Raw genomic sequence first — 16,290 nt, 5'->3', positions numbered from 1 at the left:
ATCAGAGATTAGTAGCTCTGATCGGTGTGAAAATTTCTAAGTACACTGCTTATGTAGACTTATTTTAATAGAACATTCTTCATTGGAAGCTTGATGTAGAGAGCATCTCATGCTCTGCTAGGATTTAAGAAAACTGCATATATAAAAATTCAAACGCAAATTAGATATTTATTTGTACACAAAAGTGTTCTCAAGTTCCTTATATGCGAAATGAAAAATCATTTCACATAAAAACTTTGTTTTGCACATTTCTCAAATTTGTCATGTAAAAGAAGAAATGCTTAGAGTGATCGCAGCAGGTATTTCAGAATTATGTTGACATTTTATGATTAAACCCATCCCCCCTTTCCTTTCCTGTGTAGTTTTTATATATATATATATATATTTTAAATGATTGTTACCTAAGTTACATTCCTTTTCCTCCTGTGTTTCTGCAGCTATTTAGATTGATATCCTTCTGAGTCACATTTACATAGAATATTTTGTACTGTATTAAGATACTATAAATATCTGAAAATGAAAATCTTTGAGCAGAAAAAATACAAAAATTCTGATTAAGTATGTAAGATGTATATGGGAAGTAACTAGGAGGATCTTTGTTAATGTGGAGTAATGAAATCATGAACAATCTTTTCTGCTTTCCCTTTTTTTAATATTTAATTTTTTGAATAGGCAATACATTCATATAATCCAAAAGGTATGAAAGGACGTATAGTAATGTTTCCTTCCTGATTGTTTCCTGCAGCTACCCGTTTCTCTTCTCCACAGACAACGAACAACCTTTGTTAATAGTTTCTCTTCCAGAGATATTTTATACACGTGTACAAGCAAATACAAATATATTTTTATTTTTCTTAACACCAATAGTGGTGTATTATAGACACTATTGTGTTCCCCGCTTTTTATACTTAATATGTATTTTTGAGATATTTCCGTATCACTATATGTAAAGAGCTTCCTCATTTGTTTTCAGCTGTATCATATTTGATTGTATGAATAAAACCAATCTTTTTACCAGTCCTCTATTAACAGACTTTTTTGATTGTTTACAGTCTTTGGTTTTTATAAACAGTGCTTCAGTAAGTACCTTTGTGCTGCATACATTGTTTCATGTGTGTGGTTTATCTAGAGGACAAATTTGTAGTACACTTCCTTGGTTAATGGGTTATGGGTGTTTGTAATTGCCAAATCACCCTTCTCAAGGGGTTGTGCGAATGTTCTTTCCTACCAGCATGGTACTGAAGTTCTGGTTTTCGCACACCCTCACCAACAACCATTTACTTTTCAATACACTTTTTCCCCCCAGTATGCTTGCTTACTTTGAGAACTTTATTACCACAGGAAATAGCATCATAAATGTGGGGGATTTTACTTTGGCAATGTGCCAATGCAAAACAAGATGCTAGTAAGTCTTTTCATTGTAATGAAAAAAAATGCATATTCCTGCTTTAAATCTCTAAGATTGTGGTGATAAAGTTCAGTAGTTTTTAAAGAAAAACAAAAGGCTCACTATTCTATATGTAAGTGCCTATTTGTAAGATTATTTCAAGTGCTGTAAAAGTATAACAAGAATAAGTTAAGAATCTTGAATTAGAGTTCTATCTGTGATTTTTAGAAATACAGACATAATATTCTTAGTTGCTTAAATTTTAGTATCACAAGTAGCAAAAATAAAATGGTGAGAAAGTTAAATGTTACCGGGCTTCTTTTTCATTTAGTTTGTATTTAATAATTTTTTGAATAGTAAAACCAGAATGCTTTCAATATGTCTTTAAACCTGGAAGAAAGTAGGCTCCTTTGAAATTAAATTTCAGCAATGTAATTGAGTAGTGAATTTAAACGATTCACAATGCTGACTTTTCAGTGCTTCTGAAAGCAGGAAGTGTATTACTGACATTCAGAAATATTCCAGCCCAAAGAACATCCCCACTGCCGTATGTGGTAAGGGCTTGTCACTAACTCACAAACCGCTTCTGTAACGCAGTGAATACGCAGAATTGGTCTTTGTTGGACATTTCCAATTCAACGTGAAAGAACTTTGTTTTGCAGTGTCTTATAAGTAATTATTAGCTTATGCCTTGGAAGGAGCCTGGCACATGATGGGTGCTCAAGGTATATTGAGAGAAGGAAGAAAGAAGTTTATATGTGATCTTTTAGGCATGATTTTAAAACTTAGTTTTGGGGACCTTTAGTTAAAACACAAAATAAAGACTGAGTTAAGTATTCTGTGTGTTTATTAATGATTTCTAGTGTCCCTTTTCTTTCAGTACTGGAATATTAATCTTATGTTTGCACTTACGCTAAAAAAGAAATTACCCTTGGGGTTAATTATTGAGGGATGGAGAGGTATTGTGAGCTTAGAAAAACAAGAAAATGAGTTGTGAGGAACTGGGTTTAGCAAAATTCATTGAAGAGCTATTTCTAAATCATTAAAATTTTGAAAATATTAATGTTTTTCTAAACTTGAATTTTTCTTTTTTTGTGTTTTAAGCGATTAAGAAGATTGTCTACCAAATATAGAACAGAAAAGATTTATCCCACAGCCACTGGAGAAAAAGAAGAAAATGTAAAAAAGAACAGATATAAGGACATACTGCCATGTAAGTTTGAAATGCCCTTAATAGAACAAATGGGAATGCTAATGAGCAGTTTTGCAGCCTAAACCAGCTTTATTCTTCCTAATGAGTTTGATTGTTAAGGAGGTAGCAATTAACATCCCTTTCAAGGTACACTACAAAGATGATAATTTGTAATTGTGCTTTTTGTTTTTCCTTCTGATAGTAGTTTTTGTTGTTATTATTGTTTAAATTTTTTTCCTTTAAGCATCACAATTACTCTGATACTAACTTACCTTTAAATACTGAAAAATCCAAGTAAGAGTATCTTTTGTGGGCTTCCTGTTCAAAGAAGTTTGGTTAAAATAAAATTGGTTAAAATTATCTAGATAAATAATTCAAAAAATATAATTGAATACATTTTGTAAAATGCTAACAATATTCAACTCTTATCTATCGTCTGCTCACCATAAGAACTTTAATTGATTAATTATGTGTGACAATGAAGCATAAGGTGACCCATGACTGCATGTCCGCTGTTCTCAGCGGTCCAAGTGTGTATCTCTGAGAGTATGCATTCCACTGATAGCATTGTATTCTAGTAATAATATAATTGTATTCTTAAATAGCGTAGTTTTTTGGCAAAACACCTTTAACTCTAAAAGCATGTGTACTTACGTGTGTCCCCATTTTATAAAATAAAAGCTTTCCATCCTACCTGCCATCTCTTAAAGCTGCCAGTAGTCTTTCTCCTTAAGTATTTTAAAATATCTCCATTCCATGACCATTCCCTCAACTCTCATCCATCATTTTTTCCCCAGCTTTATTGAGGTATAACTGGCAACATTTCATTCATTCTTAAAGCCTGTTGTCTCTAAAATGTCCTTGATAATGTTCCCAGTGACTTTAATGACCAGATTTGGTAGTCTGTCTTCAGTCCTTATTCCTTTCTGTTAACTGTTTTGGCGCCATTGACCAGACCTGTTTCTGAAATTTTCTTCTCCCATGATATCCCTCTTTCAAATTGCCTTCTCCCTCTCTCGTCTCCTTCCCTCTCTTTCTCACTGTCTTCTTTGCGTAGACTTAACCCTTCGTCTTTCTGTTGGTGTTCAGCTTTGTTCTCAGCTGTGGGAGCTGTGGTTGACTGTGTCAGCAGAACGACCAAGTGGCAGTATAGCATGGTGGGGAAGAGTTCTGACTCTGGAGGTTCACATCCTGGTTCTGCCACTTGGTATCTGTATGACTTTGGACTTGGTTTCCTCACCTGTAAAGCGGAGATTAAAATAATAACACTTTTTAGGATTACTTTGAGCATCAGATAGGCTAATACATGTAAAAGGCTTAGAAATGTACCTAGCACATAGTAACCACTCATTAAGCTTTTGCAAAATACACTCTACTTTCCTTACCAGTCCACCTCAGAATAGTGAATGGTATGGGATTCTGGACAGTTTTTGTTAAGGAAGATAATCTTGAGGTACTCTTACTGTGCTCTGCAATTAATGCATGTACTCTTAAAGAGAGAGTTTCTGCACCTTCTTTTTGTATTACCTGGGAAGTGAAACTTAAACAGCTCCAGATTTCTGTTTTCATATGTTGTATTTCATTCATTCATTTTACAAAAAGCTTTGGGCATGTACTGTGTGCTGGGGATACAGCTGAAAACAAACTGGCAAAAGTCCCTGCCTTTGTGCAGCTTATTCTAGTCGAGGTGGTGGACAATAAATGCAAATAACATATATGGTCTGTCTTAGGGTGATAAGTGTTACTGAGAAGAATATAGTAGGAATGAGGCATGTAGAGAAAGCTGAGAACAGAAGGGGGTTGCTTCATAATTTTAAACAGAGAGAGGGAGGTCAGTGGTGTGCTGTTAAACTGGCCCTCTGAAAAAGGAAAGCCCTGATTTGTATTGTTTGCCAGTTTCTGTAATAAGTGGATTATTTGCCATAATCATCACAACAAAACTCTGAAGTGGGCTTGTTTATGGCTTATTTTTTCATTTTCTTAGTGATGTTTTGTAAAGTGTGCAAGCTTTTAATTTTGATCAAGTCCAGTTTATCAATTTTCTGGATCATGCTTTTGATGTTTCATCTAAGAACTCTGCCTAATCCAGGGTCACCAAGATTTCCCACTATGTTTTCTCATTTTTCTTCTAGAAGTATTATAGTTTTAGCCCTTACCGTAGTTTGAGCTCTTAGATTTAATTCTAGAATCCGTTTTGAGTTAATGTTTTAATATGGTGTGAGGTATGGGTCTGAAATAATCTGTGTGCTTGTGAGATTGTTTTAGCACCATTTGTTGAAAAGGCCATCCTCTCTCCACTGGATTACCTTGGTACCTTTGTTGGAAATCATTTAACCATAAATGTAAGGGTTTGTTTCTGGACTCTTAATTGTATTCCACTGACTTATTCTGAAGCCAGTACCACACTGTCTTGATTACTGTAACTTTATAGTAAGTTTGAAAAGCAAGAAGTGTAAGTCCTCCAACTCTGTTCTTATCTTTTTTAATTGGTGTGGTTCTCTTGGGTCCTTTGCCTGTCTGTATAAATTGTAGGATCAGTTTGTCAATTTTTGTAAAACGTCCTCCTGGAATTTTTTCTTCTTCTTTTTTTGTGAGGAAGATTTGCCCTGAGCTGACATCTCTTGCCAATACTCCTCTTTTTTTTTGCTTGAGGAAGATTAGCCCTGAACTAGCATCTGTGTCAGTACTTCCTCTACTTTGTGTGTGGAACCCTTGCACAGCATGGCTGATGAGTGGAGCAGGTCTGCACCTGGGATCTGAACTCACAAACCTGGGCCACCAACAGAGCCTGCGGAACTTCAACCACTGAGCCACCGGGCTGGCCCCCTACTGGAATTTTTATAAGGATTGCCTTGACCCTATAGATCAATTTGGGGGAAATTTCTGTCTTTGACCATATTGACTTTTCCAGTCTATGAATGTGGAATGTCTCTCTCCATTTATTTAGATCTTCTTTAATTTCTCTCAGTAATGTTATATGGTTTTCAGTGTACAAGTCTTGTATTTCCCTTTTTAAAAAATTCTTTATGCTATTGTGAATGGAATTATTTTATTTTCAAATTCTTTATTACTAGTATATGGGAATAAAATTCATATTTGTATATTTTTTTAACTCATTTATTAGTTTAGGAGTTTTTTGTGGATCCTTCAGGTTTTTTTACATACAGAATGTGTCATATGCCAATAATGATAGTTTTACTACTTCCTTTGCATTCCGAATATCTCTTTTGCCTTATTACTTTGGCTAGAACCTCTGGTATAATGTTGACTTGACGTGGCAAGAGCGGACATCCTTGGCTTTTGATCCATTAGAAGTAATTTCATCACTGTTCAAAGATCAGTTAGGTTTTCCTGGAGCTATCTTGGAAATTTGGTTTATTTTATACTAGAACACCAAGGCCAGTCCCAGAATTAAGAAATTTCTAGGGGCTGGCCCCGTGGCCAAGTGGTTAAGTTTGTGCGCTCTGCTTTGGAGGCCCAGGGTTTCACTGGATCTTGGGTGCAGACATGGCACTGCTTGTCAGACCATGCTGAGGTGGCGTTCCACATAACACAACCAGAAGGACCTACAACTATGTATGGGGGGGGGGGGGCTTTGGGGAGAAGAAGGAGAAGAAAAAAAAGATTGGCAACAGATGTTAGCTCAGGTGCCAATCTAAAAAGAAAAAAGGAAGAAAGTTCTAGGTACCCTTGTGTCAAGCGTGACCTGTGCTTTGTTGAGAGGGCTAAAACTGAGCTGGCTAGCCTTTAGAAGTGATGGATCAGGGTACTTTGCCTATTCTAATGTTAAGCATGGAGATCTTTTTATTTTTCAGACCTAGGATTTAGTCAATAGGAGGTTTCTGTTTCCTTGGAGGTGACAATATTTATATTTTTCTTGTTGCCATAGGTTGTTGATGTTTGTTCAAGGGGAGAACACTTGCTTTAACAACCCTGCTGTGTAGCTAATACTGGTTTCCTCTGTGTGGAGTTGGGCTCTTGAAAGGTTGCAGAGGCACTCAGCAAAACCATGGAGAGGAATGATTGTTTCATTTCTTTGATGTTTTAAAATTCTTTCTATTCATATTTATGCTTAATAGGAGCACCAATGAAGACTATTAAAATACACCTAATGCTATCCTATATAAGCAGCATAAGATTGATTTTTAAATTCTCAATAGTGTATACTATGATGATATAGTATAAAGCAGTGACTGCAAAATTTGCCTGTGCTTTAGAGTTTAAAAAAGGCCATTTCTGTGCCCATCTTGAACTTACTGAATCAAACTTACTGCACCATGTGGGACTCACCAATCGTGTATTTTAATTTGCTTTCCCCAACTCCTGGTGGTTGTATGATTAGAGATAGGTGAAATAAGATTGGCAAAATGTTGATAATTATTGAAACTGGGTAATGGATATATGGGATTCATTATACGCTTATATTTTTGTGTATGCTATAAAATTTTCTGTCATAGAAAATTTTTTAAAAAATTTCCAGCTGGCATGTAGCAGCCTGGCGCCAGTCTTGACTATCATTTGGGAGCCACTGTTCTCGTTTGGATCCACAGTCTGTGGAAACAATTACTGAGGATCCAGTGGTGACCCAGCTGTTGTGCAAACCAACAACTGTATAAAGTTTCTGCCTTTGAGATAATTTGAATAGAGGCTAATATGCCACATGAATAAGGGTAATTGATTGGGACCCCTCTTTACTGGCAGACGGGGTGAGAGGAAGCTTACGTATGGTTGCTTAACCACCATTATCTGAACTACTGAATGTTCTGTTCTCGTTAGCAGAAGCGTAGCGTTTTCTTGTATGTTTATTTCCTATCCCAAGTGACTTGAGAAAAGACGCAGATTGGAGTGAAATAATAAACAGAGCGTTGATAAACATGTAAACGTTCTCCTCCCTGGAAACATGCTCAGGAGATAAGTAATGGTAATTGGAGGCTAGCATGTCTTTCTTACATATCTCTTCCTACAAATTTCTAAAGAAGATTTCACCAAAAATAAATAATAAAATCAGCAGAACTGGGCCTTAGTACTAATTTATAAACTTTAGGTCATTGGCAAATTAATTAATTATTCTTTAGTTGTCATTTAAGAGTTTGCTAAGAAGTTTGTGTCCATTAACATTTCTGTATTTGTCTTTTGTATTTTACTTGTCTTTAATATTCATTGTCCTTGGATTGGAAAGGACTGAAGCATGGTAATGGTATTTTACCTGTTATGTATTATGGTCCTTTCTAATCTAGAGCCCATGAATAGCAGGCAGTCCTATTACTGTAGGATTTCCTAGGCTCAAAGTATCTTCCCCTAAATACTTATTAACTACAAAGGGAAAGACAGTAACTCACAGTGGAGACACCAGCCGACACCATATTAACCAAATGACCAAGGTTACACAAGTAATAGGACATTGATATCATGAACCCCTTGGTGTGTCTTCTCACTGAGAAGAACACATCATCATTCTCTGGAGTTCTTACTGAGAATGCATAACCTCGTTCCAACCATAAGAAAAAAGTCAATCAAAGCAACTTTTATAGATTGGAAGAGACTAAGGAGAAACAATAACTAAATGTAATGTAGGACCCTGGAAAGAGAAAAAAGATATTTTTTTAAAAACTGGTAATATTTGTATACAGTCTGTTGAGTAGTATTGTAACAATGTTAATTTTCTATTTTTGGTAATTGTGCTGTGGTTATATAAGATGTTAACATTAAGGGAAGCTGGGTAAGGGATGTATGAGAATTTTCTATACTATTTTTGCAATTTATTGTAAATCTAAAATTAGTTCTAAGAAAGTTTTTAAAAATCAACACAAGCTGGAAAAACCTATTTGCACTGCTTATCACTCAGGGCTGATTTTTCTCTCTTTACATAGATTTCATATAAATCAGTAGGACAACATAGACATATGGGTAAAATGGACAAAGGATATGAATATATGGTTTATGGTAAAAGAATATGAATAACCAAGAACTATGAAAATGTGCAGTCATTTGCATAATTAAGAAATGCAAGTCTGATTTTTTACTTTTTAGATTGTCACCTATTAAAAAGTATGATGACGCTCAGTTTTACTAATAACACTTGTTTTGTGTGAGTTGGTATATACCTTCTAGAAGGCAAGTAGCAATTCCTCTGTTAAGCACTTACTCTGTACCAATGCTGCTAATAGATACACGTACGGCAGTGTTCACTGCAGTCGTGTTTCTAATAGAAAAAATGGCCCATCAGTGATGTAGCTGGTTGAACAATGAAACATCCATATAATAGATTCCATGTAACGTTAAAAAGAGTAAGACAGATGTGTATTTGCTTTGGGGGGCATTCCAGCATATATTCTTAACTGAAAAGTAACAAGGTACAGAAAAACGTGTATGGTATCATTGCATTTGTGTAGTTTTTCAAAGTATATAGATATATGCATAAAAATTACTTTTCAAAGGAAAAAAAGAACCTTAATAGTGTCTTTTGGGAAAGAGAGAACCCTGGAATTCAAGGACAAGGAAAGATTAATTTTCATTTTATATCTTTCTTTAAGTCTAATTTTAAAAATCATGTACATACTACTTTTATTTAGAAAATAAAACTATGTAATTTTACAAAATTAATCAAATTTATGTTTTGGACTTTATTGTAAAGATTGTTTTTTATTCTAAGTGGACATTACCTAATAATAGATATTATTGGCCAAATACAGTATTGAACACTTTTTAGACATCATCTTAATTTATTTATTTCTCACAGTTTACTTAATTTTTATAATTTCTTGCGAAATATGAAAGTTAGATTTTCTAATAAGAATTTTGGCAAATGAACTTGTGTATCAGTAGTTGAATGCTTTTTAAAAACTACAGACTTAAACCCCAGACTCTTATGTAGTAAATCTGGGATGATGCCCAGGAGTCTCCTGTATTTTAGAAGAGCGCCTGAGATTATTCTGATTATGACTGTAACACATGGCTTCACATCATCAGATTTTTGTTTTAAAGACATTTCCTATCAATATGATGTTAGAAATGACCCTGCTGGTACCTAGAGTCAATTTTCATTAATTGTTTTTAAAGACGTTTCCTATCAATATGATGTTAGAAATGACCCTGCTGGTACCTAGAGTCAATTTTCATTAATTGTTTTTAGAGACGTTTCCTATCAATATGATGTTAGAAATGACCCTGCTGGTACCTAGAGTCAATTTTCATTAATTGTTTTTTAAAGTAATATTTTTAGTTATTTGTTTAATTTTACTTGTGGTTCCTTGGAGAACACCTGTTTGCAAACAGGACATAATTTATGAAATCCTTTTTTTTCTTGTAGTTGATCACAGCCGAGTTAAGTTGACTTTAAAGACTCCTTCTCAAGATTCAGACTATATCAATGCAAATTTTATTAAGGTATGTATTAACTTTAAATGGTGTTTCTCTGCCATACTTAATGCCTTCCTACATACTAGTTTTATTAAAAATTTTCAAATTGCCTAAACATGATACCAACAGCAAAAGAAATCAAAATAAAATCACAGCCCTGACATTTTTATGTGCTTTCCTTCTAGCCTCCTTATTCATCAGTTTTGCTTAGTTTCATGATAGTGTTGATAAAGTTTTTTATTTCGTTTCTTCTTTTACGTTAAAGGCTTATAAACACTTTGCCTATTGCTAAATCATCTTCTCAGTTGTCCCTTTGAGTTAATGTACACAAAGCTACGTGGTCCCCCCTGTTGTTCAGCCACACAGGTTATTTCCAGTTTTTCTTGATGATAATATTGCGGTGAACATTGTTACTCTTTTGAATAATTTCTTAAGATAAATTACCAGTCTGGGATTCCTGGGTAATACTGATGTAAAGTTAAAGAATATAAACTTAGTTTTAGAACTTTTGGCAGTTGTCACTGTGTTTTATGTGGCAACCCAAATGCAATGTGATGGTCTTGAGCAGATAACTTTTCTGGGGTGCTCTAGTCAAAAGCAGTCAGGTTCTTGCATAGTTATCAATAGAGAAACAGATTCAGACTGCCACTTGATTAAATAAAAGACTGCTTTGTTCCATTAGTTATTCTGTGTTTTCGAACCTTTCTAGTTATATGACAGTATCATTTCAGTTATTTTATATGTGATATTTATACATATTTTAATAAAATGTTTTGTTGACAAATATTAAGGTGGTAATACTTATGTGGTAAAATTAATATTATCTGTCAGCACTGAACAGTCATGGTGTCAAATAAAAGCTCTCTTTTTCAAGAGAGTCAATTTTATTTCAATTGTGATAGAACTGAAAACTAGTAGGTTAAACAAAATACGTAGATGGTTTGCTGTTTCAGATGTTGTTGATGTTTATATTATTTTATAAGGAAATTTGTTAAAAGTTCTAGTTTTTAATTGTACTTAACACTCATTCATTGTATGATTCCATTATGTGCGGGTTCAGTCCACTCTCTTGTTTGGCACATTCTCGGGTTTCTTCTTAGAAACATACATAGTAGGTGCTCAGTAAACTTCAAGTTGAATAAATAATTGAAGGTAACTATGGCAGACTCTAAGAACTGTTAGCTAGTTTTAGTATTGTTTTTAGAGTCAAAGCGTGCTTTTATGTTTCTGCTACAGTTAGCTTTGTCGGCTAGGGATTGGGGCTTCTGTTTCTAATTGCTAATTAAATAATAATTTTAAAATTAGCATAAAATGGTTTAATTACCAATTCTGTGCACCATGTCTAATAAATACACAAAAATAATATTTCACCAAAAGCTGACGTGAATATATTTTGTCATGCTTTTATGTACCATGAAAGAAAAATTATTTGGAAATGCTTTAGGTGAAAACAGCAATATTTCTAATAAAATTTGAAACCTTAACATTTGGGTAAGGAAATATTTTTGGTAATCATAATAAATGTGAAATTTGCTTTTAACCATTTTAGGGTGTTTATGGGCCAAAAGCATACGTGGCAACCCAAGGACCTTTAGCAAATACAGTAATAGATTTTTGGAGGATGATATGGGAGTACAATGTTGTAGTAAGTAATTTACTTTTCATAATCTATTTTGAGAAGTATTACATGTAATGACATAAGATGTTTTACTGAATAAGGAATGAGAAGAGTTTTTAGCCATAAAAGTATGTTAATTATACGTAATGTTTACTAAAAAGACAGAAAATGATGTCTAGGATGTCTTATTAAATTCTCACAAACTAGTTGAAATATTTGAAGAAGAGGGTTTATGATACTTTAAATCCTGTCCTAAGTCAGTAGCTAATAAGACAACTACCAAATAAGATGGGTTGATAGACGTGTAGAGGCTGTGCGTGATTAAACAGGCATGGTGGAGTGTTGGGTAGAATGTAGACGTGTAGAGGCTGTGCGTGATTAAACAGGCATGGTGGAGTGTTGGGTAGAATGTAGACGTGTAGAGGCTGTGCGTGATTAAACAGGCATGGTGGAGTGTTGGGTAGAATGTAGACGTGTAGAGGCTGTGCGTGATTAAACAGGCATGGTGGAGTGTTGGGTAGAATGTAGACGTGTAGAGGCTGTGCGTGATTAAACAGGCATGGTGCAGTGTTGGGTAGAATGTAGACGTGTAGAGGCTGTGCGTGATTAAACAGGCATGGTGGAGTGTTGGGTAGAATGTAGACGTGTAGAGGCTGTGCGTGATTAAACAGGCATGGTGGAGTGTTGGGTAGAATGTAGACGTGTAGAGGGTGTGCGTGATTAAACAGGCATGGTGGAGTGTTGGGTAGAATGTAGACGTGTAGAGGCTGTGCGTGATTAAACAGGCATGGTGGAGTGTTGGGTAGAATGTAGACGTGTAGAGGCTGTGCGTGATTAAACAGGCATGGTGGAGTGTTGGGTAGAATGTAGACGTGTAGAGGCTGTGCGTGATTAAACAGGCATGGTGGAGTGTTGGGTAGAATGTAGACGTGTAGAGGCTGTGCGTGATTAAACAGGCATGGTGGAGTGTTGGGTAGAATGTAGACGTGTAGAGGGTGTGCGTGATTAAACAGGCATGGTGGAGTGTTGGGTAGAATGTAGACGTGTAGAGGCTGTGCGTGATTAAACAGGCATGGTGGAGTGTTGGGTAGAATGTAGACGTGTAGAGGCTGTGCCTGATTAAACAGGCATGGTGGAGTGTTGGGTAGAATGTAGACGTGTAGAGGCTGTGCGTGATTAAACAGGCATGGTGGAGTGTTGGGTAGAATGTAGACGTGTAGAGGCTGTGCGTGATTAAACAGGCATGGTGGAGTGTTGGGTAGAATGTAGACGTGTAGAGGCTGTGCGTGATTAAACAGGCATGGTGGAGTGTTGGGTAGAATGTAGACGTGTAGAGGCTGTGCGTGATTAAACAGGCATGGTGGAGTGTTGGGTAGAATGTAGACGTGTAGAGGGTGTGCGTGATTAAACAGGCATGGTGGAGTGTTGGGTAGAATGTAGACGTGTAGAGGCTGTGCCTGATTAAACAGGCATGGTGGAGTGTTGGGTAGAATGTAGACGTGTAGAGGCTGTGCGTGATTAAACAGGCATGGTGGAGTGTTGGGTAGAATGTAGACGTGTAGAGGCTGTGCGTGATTAAACAGGCATGGTGGAGTGTTGGGTAGAATGTAGACGTGTAGAGGGTGTGCGTGATTAAACAGGCATGGTGGAGTGTTGGGTAGAATGTAGACGTGTAGAGGGTGTGCGTGATTAAACAGGCATGGTGGAGTGTTGGGTAGAATGTAGACGTGTAGAGGCTGTGCGTGATTAAACAGGCATGGTGGAGTGTTGGGTAGAATGTAGACGTGTAGAGGCTGTGCGTGATTAAACAGGCATGGTGGAGTGTTGGGTAGAATGTAGACGTGTAGAGGGTGTGCGTGATTAAACAGGCATGGTGGAGTGTTGGGTAGAATGTAGACGTGTAGAGGCTGTGCGTGATTAAACAGGCATGGTGGAGTGTTGGGTAGAATGTAGACGGTGGCTGTACAGTGTTTGCCGTAAACTCATTTCAGCTGTGCTGTATATTTGAAACATTACATATAAAGTGGGGAAGCAAATGTGATAACCTTTATGTTTAAAGACAGTTAAATGCATTCAAGCTTTAGATAATTTATTAAATATATGTAAAATATTTAGTAGTGCTACTTGATTGGTAAATACAGGCATGCCTCGTTTGGTTGTGCTTCACTGATAGTGTTTTTTACAAATTGAAGGTTTTTGGCGGCCTTGCGTTGAGCAAGTCTGATGGCGCCATTTTTCCAACAGCGGTTGCACACTTCGTGTCTCTGTATCACATTTTGGGAATTGTCTCAAGCTTTTCAAACTTATTATTATATTTCTTATGATTATCTGTCATCACTGATCTTCGATGTTACTATTGTAGTGTTTTGGGGCTTCACAAACTGCAGCCGTATGAGACGGCGAACTTAATTGACAAATGTGTGTGTGCTGACTGCTCCACTGACTGGCCGCTCCCCCGCCTCTCTCCCTCTTCTTGGCCCTCCCTGTTCCCTGAGACACAACAAGGTGGAAATTAGGCCAATTAGTAACTCTACTGAGTGTTCAAGTGACAGGAAGAGTCGCATGTCTCAGTTTAAATCAGAAGCTAGAAATGAGTAGGCTTAGTGAGGAAGGCATGTGGAAAACTGAGATAGGCGAAAGCTAGGCCTCTTGGGCCAAACAGTTAGCCAGGTTGTGAATCCAAAGGAAAAGTTCTTGAAGGAAATTAAAAGTGCTACTCCACTGAACACGTGAACGGTAAGAAAGCGAAACAGCTTTACTGCCGATATGGAGAAAGTGTTAGTGGTCTGGAGAGATCAAACCAGCCACCACATTCCCTTAAGCCAAAGCCTAATCCAGAGCAGGGCCCTCACTCTCTCTTCAATCCTATGAAGGCTGAGAGAGGCGAGGAAGCTGCAGAAGAAAAATCTGAAGCCAGCAGAGGTTGGTTCCTGAGGTTTAAGGACAGAAGCCGTCTCCATAACATGAAAGTGCAAGCTGAAGCAGCAGGTGCTGATGTAGAAGCTGCAGGAAGTTCTCCAGAAGATCTAGCTGAGATAATGCGTGAAGGGGGCTATGCTAAACAATAGATTTTCTTTTCTTTCTTTTCTTTTTTTCATTTTTGGTGAGGAAGATTCACCCTGAGCTAACATCTGTGCCAGTCTTTCTCTATTTCGTATGTGGGTTGCTGCCACAACATGGCTGATGAGTTGTATAGATCCATGCCTGGAATCCAAACATGTGAACCCTGGGCCACCAAAATGGAACACATGAATTTAACCACTGTGCCACCAGAGGGTCCCAACAATAGACTTCCAATGGAGACAAAACAGCCTTACGTTGGAAGATGCCATGTAGGACTTTAATAGCTAGAGAGGGGAGCTCAGTACTTGGCTTCAAAGCTTCAAAGGACAGGCTGATTCTCTTGTTAGGGGTTAATACAGCTGATAACTTTACATTGAAGCCACTGCTCATTTACCATTCTGGAAACCCTAGGGCCTGTAAGAATTATGCTAAATCTACTCTACCTGTGCTCTATAAATGGCACAGTAAGGCCTGGGTGCCAGCACATCTCTTTACAACATGGTTTACTGAATATTTTAAGCCCACTGTTGAGACCTACTGCTCAGAAAAAAGGAATCCTTTCAAAATGTTGCTGCTCAATGACAATGTATGTGGTCACCCAAGAGCTCTGGTGGAGATGTGCAATGAGATTAATGTTTTCATGCCTGCTAACAAACATCCATTCTGCAGCCCATGGATCAAGGAGTAATTTCAACTTTCAAGTCTTGGTATTTAAGAAATACATTTTGTAGTGCTATATCTGCTGTACATAGTGATTCCTCTGATGGATCTGGGCAAAATAAATTGAAAACCTTCTGGAAAGGATTTACCATTCCAAATGTTATTAAGAAGATCTGTGGTTCATGGGAGGAGATCAAAATATCAACATGAACAGGAGTTTGGAAGAAGCTGATTGCAGCCCTCATGGATGACTTTGAGGGTTCAAGACTTGAGTGGAGGAAGTCACTGTAGATGTAATGGAAACAGCAAGAGAACTAGAATTAGAAGTTGAGCCTGAAGATGTGACTGAATTGCTGCCATCTCTTGATAAAACTTTAATGGATAAGGAATTGCTTGTTATGGATGAGCAAAGAAAGTAGTTTCCTAAGGTGGAATCTGCTCGTGGTGAAGATGCTGAGAAGATTATTGAAATGACAGCAAAGCAATTAGAATATTATATTAACTTAGTTGACAAAACAGCACAGAGTTTGAGAGGATTGACTCCAATTTTGAAAGAAGTTCTATGTGGGTAAAATGCTGTCATGCAGCATTGCATGCCTCAGAGAACTCCTTTGTGAAAGGAAGAGTCGATCCATGCAGCAAATTTATTGTTGTCTTATTGTCAGAAATTGCCACAGTCACCCCAGCCTTCAGCACCCACCACCCGGGTCAGTCAGTAGCCATCAACATCGAGGCAAGACCCTCCACTAGCAGAAAGATTATGACTCGCTGAAGGCTCAGATAGCATTTTTTCACAATGAAGTATTTAATTAAGGTGTGTACATTTTTTTTAGACATAATGCTACTGCCAAGTTAATAGACTTCAGCATACTGTAAACATAACTTTTATATGCACTGGGAAACAAAAAAATTCGTGTGGCTCTTTATTGTGATGCTGACTTTATTGCAGTGGTCTGGAACTTGAACCCACAATATTTCCGAGGTGTGCCTGTATCCTAAAAGTGATATTTT

General features: G+C 36.9%; 1 protein-coding gene across 2 annotated transcripts in view; it reads left to right on the top strand.

Annotated features, from left to right (window-relative positions):
- The window catches only part of PTPN12 (protein tyrosine phosphatase non-receptor type 12), an 89,247-nt gene that overhangs the window by 36,392 nt on the left and 36,565 nt on the right, over positions 1-16,290 (top strand). For both annotated transcript variants that reach the window (XR_002807302.2, XM_023638824.2), the window contains exons 2-4: positions 2,492-2,600; positions 9,889-9,965; positions 11,488-11,583. Coding sequence is in view for 1 of the 2 variants with exons in the window: in XM_023638824.2 (XP_023494592.1) it covers positions 2,492-2,600; positions 9,889-9,965; positions 11,488-11,583 (282 nt within the window). In the remaining variant the exon portion in view is untranslated. The remainder of the gene's footprint in view (positions 1-2,491; positions 2,601-9,888; positions 9,966-11,487; positions 11,584-16,290) is intronic.

This window comes from Equus caballus, chromosome 4 (genome assembly GCF_041296265.1).
Source record: "Equus caballus isolate H_3958 breed thoroughbred chromosome 4, TB-T2T, whole genome shotgun sequence".
Lineage (NCBI taxonomy): Eukaryota > Metazoa > Chordata > Mammalia > Perissodactyla > Equidae > Equus > Equus caballus.
This window is presented reverse-complemented; position numbering and strand designations above follow the sequence as displayed.